The sequence below is a fragment of the Camelina sativa genome, chromosome 16 (assembly GCF_000633955.1).
Source record: "Camelina sativa cultivar DH55 chromosome 16, Cs, whole genome shotgun sequence".
Lineage (NCBI taxonomy): Eukaryota > Viridiplantae > Streptophyta > Magnoliopsida > Brassicales > Brassicaceae > Camelina > Camelina sativa.
In genome coordinates this window covers 25,902,650-25,910,135 of record NC_025700.1, presented here as the reverse complement: position 1 = coordinate 25,910,135, position 7,486 = coordinate 25,902,650, and the positions used below count along the sequence as shown (strand labels likewise).

Sequence of the window (7,486 nt, the reverse complement as noted above, 5' to 3'; positions counted from 1 at the left end):
AAAGGGGACGAGATCTGTAATAACCGACCTCAGAACCAGACACCGGGAGGAGATAGTGGAGAATTCAGGCGACAGAGATCCGGAATTAGCCTAAACCCACTGGAAAACCACAGTAAATCGAGTGAGAAGCGAAGCGAGATCTAAGATGGGAACAATTAAGAGAGAGAGAGAGAGGAATAGATTAAGATTACCCTTAGATCGTAGCGGCGGGAACGATAAGCGCGAATCGAGACGAAAGAGAGAAACTTTGAAAAATCAAAAAAAGAGAGAGAGAGAGAGAGGAGGGAGACGACGATACGGGACTCGACGAGGGGCTAATGGGCTTTTAGGACGAGCTCAGTTCGGCTCTGCTCTTTCTTTTGATCGAAANCCAAAAAAAAAAAAAAAAAAAAAAAAAAAATTTAGAGATTCGAGACTCACAGAACACAACTAATAACTTAATCTGTGTTTGGACCTTATTACGGCTAGGGTTTTGAGCTTTTTTTTTCTTTTTCTTTCGGCCTTTTCTCATCTGCTTCTATTATATACGAATACGATGAAAGAGGGCATAAACGGTATTTCCTATTTTATATCTCTCTATCCGCCGTAGATCTAAATGGTGGACTTTGCGTCCTGCTTTTATTTTTCCTTTTCGGTCGTACGTACGTACCTGTCAAATTTAACTAGTTAAGTTAGCTTTCCTTTTACCGAATCAATATGTACATTGTCCAAAATTAAGCTTTTCCCACCATACGAGAATGGAAATAGGGAATTCCGATGCAAACACACCAAAATAAAATAAAGAAAGAGAGAGCGTGTAAAAATTGTTGGGAATGGTAAGGGTTAGAGAAAGATGCTGCGGTAGCCATTATTAATAAATCTCATTGGTCTCGCTAGAAAGATAAGATAGAGAGAAAGTCTAACTCAAGAATGGTTGTAATAAATTATCACACCAGTATATCTAAGGAAAGGAAAAAAAAAAAAAAAAAGCATTCTTGGGAGACTTTTTGATCATGACCGTGTTTTATCCACATGTTCCATCAATTTCACTGATTTTTTTCTTTTCTATCAAAACCAACTCGGAAAACCGGTTGTCTCTGTACTACTACATTCTACAGTATATTGAAAGGAGTATTATAGGGGTAGGTAGAGCAGAACCGCCCTCTCTTCTCACAATATGTGCATCAAACTGTAACTGAAAAAGGCAAAAAAAATATATATTGTATTTGTTTTTCCGCAAAAAGACCCTCAGATTAACAAATGAAACAATGAACATTACCACATTCCTACCATGAATGCAGCTTATAAATCCTTTAAACCACGTCCTTTTTTCGAAGATGAATCTCTTATAGGTTATCTCTCAGCCATTTCAGAGCTCCATTTGCCACAGACCTACGTGCAAAAAAAGTTGCAGGACTACGTTTTTAGAAAAAGACTTTTATGTGCTTCAGATTTAAAAGAACACAACCAGAGCTGGACTATTCCCTATATCATTTCAAGGGCACAATATTTTTTATTAATTGACTTACCCTGCTAAGTCTTTGATGCTCTTCCACAAGTCGTTTTCTTGCTCTGGTTCTTGATTTTCCTCCTTAACTTCATCTATCCTGTTTTCCGAGCTACGGGGTGCAGTGCTCAAAGCTACATAACCATAGGTGACATACACATGAGGGGATCCATCAACGTATACGTGTATCATCAAATAGTCTCACATCGATGCAGATACATACAAGATTCAATCGGTTCCATTGATATTATTGGCATTAGAGATTTGACAACTTACTACTGGGTTGCTGAGGCTTAGCACGAGTTCGCGACCGGTTGCTGGATGTGTCCTTCAGAGATGCAAGTTCCTCCAGTAACTCCCGTTCTCCAGCACTGTTCGCAGGATCCAGAAAACCCATTAAGGAATCGACAGAAGCACATACCTTTGTTTGGTTTAGTTAAATTGACCACAAGACAAATTTAGACGGTAATACCTTATTTGATTTGGTATAGATACTTTGACTGTAAACAAGTGGTCACCACGGATAGACGGCCTATTCAGTTTTGGTACTCCTTTCTTTGCCATGACCAGCACATCACCAGGTTGTGTACCCGGAGGTATCTGCAGTTCAGTGTCTCCTTCAACTGTTTTCACCTACAATTACAAAGATGTTTTCGATTTATAATAAGATGAATGGTCAATTCTGAGGATATCTACACGTACCTAGAATGTACTTATTTGGATATCTGATACAAAGAACTAAATCACCTTCACAACCGCACCCAATATAGCATCAAGGTAACTGATAGAAAGGGTAGATAAAAGGTTTATTCCATCTCTTTGAATTCCCCGGACATCTTCAACATCAAGATATACATACAAATCTCCTGGAGGGCCACTAACGGAAGCAGAAAGCCAATTACCAAAAACCAGAATCATTAAGAATGCTATAACAGAAAGAATGGTTTTCTAACTAGAAATCTTCTCAACATACCCTCTGGGACCAGAATCACCTTCTCCAGCAACTCTAAGGATGCTACCTGCACTAACTCCCGGGGGGATTTTGACTTTGATGCTTTTTTTAATACGCACACGTCCTTCCCCGGAGCATTTCCGGCAATTTTCAGAAATTACCTCACCATCTCCACCACAGTTAGGACATATAGAAACCTAAGATGAAAGAGACCACATATAGGTAACAATCAATACGTTCAGCTATAGAAGGAAGGTAGTGTTACACAGTTACCAGCAAAATCAAACTCTCACAATCAATGAAAACCACAACTGGATTCAACCAAATTCCTAGGGAATTCTCACTTCTGCGCTTTCAACTAAACGAAACAGATTTGAGTGAACTCTATATTGAAATTAGATGTGATGCTCCAATCAGATGCCATTTGTAACATCAGACTTTAATAACTGCAACCGAGAGAAAGCAAACAAAAAGGAAAGAAATCAACTGCAAGGACCTGTGAAAACATGCCAAATGGTGTTTGCTCAGTTCTCATAACTTGACCCCTCCCACCACAAGTGGAGCATATTCTCATTTTGGATCCTGCTTTTGCCCCGGTGCCAGCACAAGCTTCGCATGTCTCCAAATGCGTAAGATCAAATTCTTTCTCAGATCCAAAAATAGCCTCCGACAGTTCTAAGGTGATGTCATACCTGAAATGCAACAGCATGTAATTAATTTCTTTTGATGATTGTCAAAGCTTATGCAGGTTATGGAAAGCAAGGAAAAAGTCCAAAAGAAAGAGCAATGGAATGGACAAACAGACACTACCCTCCTCTGCTTACTCATTAAAGCCCATGCTAGTAGAAATTTTCAGGACACACGCTAAGTTAGGAGACACTAACAATATTTTTACGTTTATCATTAGATAGTATCTTATTAGCAAACAGTGAAATGCTGTTATCCAACAAGAGAATAAAGAAGAAATCATTTGGCGGTTGGTCAATAAATGCAATGTTTTCTAACCAAAAAAAAAAAAACTCACCGTAAATCTTCCCCTTTGGTAACCCTACTGCGGCGGGTTCTCCCAAAATCAGCTTGGTCCATCCCGGGAAATCCACCCGCACTCGCACCAAAGAATGTCTCGAAGAGGTCAAAGGGGTTTGACTGGTTGGAAATGTAAGAGAAAGGAAATGTCAAGGACAAGTATGCTACAAGCACAGGAGCTGATGGCAACAAATTGTGCCAATCATGAACATGATTATTAAACATAGACAGAAATAGAAAATGTGTTACCGTGTAAGTACCAGAAGCTCCTCCTACAGGACTCTTGACTCCAGCTTCACCATATTGATCATATAATGCTCTCTTTTGCTCATCTGATAGCACCTGACAATGTAGTAGTTCAGTAACCACAATGCAAAAAGAGCTGAGAACTCACATGTATTACTTTAACTCTATTGTAGCAAAAAAATCTTGAAAACAAGGCTATGTAATCATGGATTTTGATGCAAGCGAACAGGTAACAAGAAGGAAACCCAAATGGCCGAGATATAGGGTGAGAGGAAGACATGAGCTATGAAGGAGAATCAATCTGGGAACCTTAGCTTTTGGTGCATACCTCATAGGCAGCACTGATTTCCTTGAACTTTTCAGTTGCTCCAGGTTCCTTGTTCACATCGGGATGGTACTACATATAAATCAGTAGAGAAGTTATAGGATCGTAGCTCAATAATGTGAAGCAGAAGATCAAAGTAAATAGAAAATTCAAAATAGCAATTGTCATATCCATGTACAATGCACAATGCGGAAACCATTAGAGGATCAAAGCTAACATAAATATTAATAACGGCATGCAGCATAATTGACTTGAATATGATCGATCAGGGTTCCAGATTACTACTCCAGTCATGCAATAATTATCAGTAAAGGGGGAGACCGAAAGAAACAGTGTAATGTAATATACCTGACGAGCGAGACGTCGATACGCAGCTTTAATCTCCTTGTTATTAGCAGATTTAGGCACACCAAGAGTAGCGTAGTAGTCTCCGGAAGCAGCAAACACGACGAGGGAACGGCGAGAGGATCCCCGTCGATTTCGATTAGGCGAAGAAACGGATAAGAAGCTCTTTTGGAACCTGAGACTGGTGCCGCCGTCGGAAAAGGCAGAGAAATTATTACAAGAAAGGGAACGGGGACCATCGGCGGCGGCGGCGAAAGAAAAGAAGCAGAGAGAAGAGGGGATGAGGGAGGGAGAAGCGAGGGCAGCCATTAGAGAAACAAAGGACGTGAGGGAAAAAAAAAGAGATTGGGTCAGTCGATTAAACGAGCCCTCTGTCTCAGTCCTCAGCGGGGAAGCTTGGCAACGGACACTGTTGAGATGATTCCACTTCTCTTTTAGCGAGAGAGCGAAAAAATAAAACTCGACATTCGCGATTTGTGGTGCCAACCTCGCTCACGTGGATCTCTTTTTTTTTTTTTTAATATTAACTTATCTCTCTTCATTGTAGCAGATACGATAGCTTGATTGTTCATATAAAAATAAAACACTAATGGGAAGTGCTGAAGCCAAGTTTCAGGAAATCGATACCATGGGGAAATCACAAGTTTATTAGTCTCCGACAGACTCTCCCCCTAATATTCAGAACAATGTTCAGTTATACAATCCTATACCAAAACACATCCTTGATTTTCCCAATTAATACGACTGAGGAACAGATAAACAACAGCAAAGAAATATATAAAAAAGCAAAGGAAACTCATGTTTGTCCAGGACTACACAGTAATACCAATGCAAAAGCACTTTTTGTTTTCGTATCTCTCTCTCTCTCTCTAACTTGCGTTTATTGCCGCCTTCTCCTCCTGCAAGTAAGTGTCCTCGTTTCCTGGAGAGCTTTTTAGAAGACGTCCGGATTGAATCTTCCTGGCATTGAGTTGCCATGTTCCACTTGCTGCAGCTGCATTTTCAGCGCGTAGTTGTTCACCTGCGTTTTGATCATTCACACTTTTCTTTGTGAGCCATCAACTTAATTTTTAAAACAACCAACACAGACAATTCAACGCAATAGTGCTAGAAAAGCTCTCCACGGTTTTTAAAGCTTACCTCCAGAGTTCTGAGCTTTTCCTGGTACTGAGGAATCAGGTGTTTCAAGAGTTCTAACTGCTGGTTCGCATCTTCGAATGCTTTCTGCCGCTCATGCTGGATAGCAACTGCACGTTTGAGGACTGTGTTGTCCTTGATCAAGGCCTCCACTTGTTGCTGCACTACCACATTCTCCTGTGACATCAGAAAAGGCTGTTCATTTCATACACGAGATGCCAAAAATCCTAGGAATTATTTGCTGCGTCATCATTCTGTTTCGTAATTATCATAGATTTGACAAAATCAAACGAGAATTATTCCTTCCCAACTGTTTCCCAGGTATACTATACATAATTGTGTTAATGGCCAACAGTTTGTAGTCGGTGACAACATTGAAGCTACCCTACATAAGAATAAGCTGATGGTTCAACCTATGTCCGACTACAGCAACCCTGAACTTGATATTGTAAATCCATGCCTAGGGCTCAAAGAACAAATATGATCGCTCTGATAGCCAGCATGTATGCAGAAGGGTGCATATATGTAAGTTTATATATTCAGAATGGAACACATCAAAAAGGATAGGTTTTTGAAAATGCGTTATTACCTCTTGGAATTTTTTTCCAGCTTCTTCACGAGCACGTGCACTTAACATCTTCTCCAAGGCCTCGAGGACTCTAGAGGCACGTAGTTTAGCATCATCGGTACCAGTAGACTGAGTAACCTCCCTGACTAACAATTCAACCCAGTCATCACCACTGGCCGGGGGATTGTCTGTAGCCGTATAAGTAGATGCACCGGCAACGGCATCAGATTCCTCATTAGCACATCCTGCGGCCAAATCTTGAGCTTTCTTCTCCTCAGCGGAGACCAAAGAGTATAAGGTTTTCATGGAAGCATTTAAATCACTTCCATGTTCTTCTAGAGCCTTCACAAGAACCTGAGAACCAAAAATTTGCAAATCTAATCAGATTTCTAAGCTACAAGAAAAGACCTAGCAACTGCACAGGTCAGAATTAAATTGAACAAAGAACCATGAAAATTCGAGGGACAAACACATCAGCCGATACATAGCTAGATACGAAATTGGCGTCTAACAGAGACTAGGCAAGTCGGAGAGCAAGTAGCAGATGCGGGAAAAAAAAAGGTAAAGCTAGATCTGCGTGTGGCTCCCAAAACAAAAAAAAAAAAAAAAAAAAAAAAGAGAGAAGAAGAAGACGTACCGTGAGTTCAAGGTGAGGAAAGGCAGAGCGAAGCTGATCAAGCGAAGAGGAAGGAGAGGACCAGATTGGAGAATTGGAAGGAGAAAAGCATCGGAACCTCTTAGAAGAGGGAGGAGAAGGAATATCATCGAAGTAAGATCTCTTGGTTCCGCAATAAACGGCAGACATGGCTCAGGTGGAGAAATCCAAAATTGACAATATGATGATGATGATGATGATGATGATTCGATCCAAAGAAGCAAGAAGTTAGGGTTTGGGTGAAGAAGAAGAAGAAGATGAAGAAGAAGATCTCCGACGAATCGAATCGAAACGAGATACGAGGAGGAGCGTAAGAGAAGAAGGATCTTTTTATCTTTCGTATATCAATCTAATCGGGTTTTTTTAGGTTTTCTTTGACTACAGGGCAGGCCAGGCCAGGGAGGTGGAACCCAAATTTGTCTCTAATTTACCCTTGTTATACACTACAACAACAACTTACACATTATGCAAGCGCCAGGGGCTCTTTCGTACTTTCCTTTATCAACATGGGCGCCCGTTTTCTAATTTTCTATTCAGTCTTCTCAAAATATTTGTTTGCTTTTTAATCACCTTGTGCTTTGTGGTATCGTATACTATAAACAATGCACTAATAATAATACAGTGAAGATTAATTATCAAAAACCAAATCTACCTTGTTTAGTGTTCAAAATCACTATGAAAGTTACTTCAATTTTAACAAAGAAAGGTGGTGCTTGCTTGCTATAATTTTCTCCCCAAATTATACA

The 7,486-nt window shown here is 40.2% G+C and overlaps 3 protein-coding genes across 4 annotated transcripts in view; all 3 read right to left on the bottom strand.

Moving 5' to 3' along the window:
• Window positions 1–481, bottom strand: part of LOC104752531 (zinc finger BED domain-containing protein DAYSLEEPER-like) — a 5,398-nt gene extending 4,917 nt beyond the window's left edge. The window contains exons 1-2 of the mRNA XM_010474696.1: window positions 192–481; window positions 29–99 (exon numbers count right to left, since the gene is read on the bottom strand). The gene's annotated coding sequence lies outside the window, so the exon portion shown is untranslated. The remainder of the gene's footprint in view (window positions 1–28; window positions 100–191) is intronic.
• Window positions 900–4,888, bottom strand: LOC104752530 (chaperone protein DnaJ). 2 transcript variants are annotated; one of them, XM_010474695.2, is made up of 12 exons: window positions 4,384–4,888; window positions 4,039–4,107; window positions 3,714–3,806; window positions 3,463–3,584; window positions 2,935–3,130; window positions 2,460–2,635; window positions 2,234–2,363; window positions 1,959–2,119; window positions 1,763–1,857; window positions 1,509–1,620; window positions 1,259–1,371; window positions 900–1,174 (listed from the first exon to the last, which is right to left on the bottom strand). In XM_010474695.2, exons 1-11 carry the CDS (start codon window positions 4,687–4,689, stop codon window positions 1,326–1,328), a joined length of 1,506 nt encoding a protein of 501 aa, XP_010472997.1. In that variant the 5' UTR covers window positions 4,690–4,888; the 3' UTR covers window positions 900–1,174; window positions 1,259–1,325. The 2 variants fall into 2 exon arrangements, with proteins under 2 accessions (XP_010472997.1, XP_010472996.1); XM_010474694.2 differs by having other exon boundaries at window positions 1,270–1,371.
• On the bottom strand, window positions 5,005–7,122 carry LOC104752529. Its single transcript, XM_010474693.2, has 4 exons — window positions 6,723–7,122; window positions 6,107–6,439; window positions 5,521–5,694; window positions 5,005–5,401 (listed from the first exon to the last, which is right to left on the bottom strand). The coding sequence occupies exons 1-4, from the start codon at window positions 6,888–6,890 to the stop codon at window positions 5,315–5,317; spliced, it is 762 nt and encodes a 253-aa protein (XP_010472995.1). The 5' UTR covers window positions 6,891–7,122; the 3' UTR covers window positions 5,005–5,314.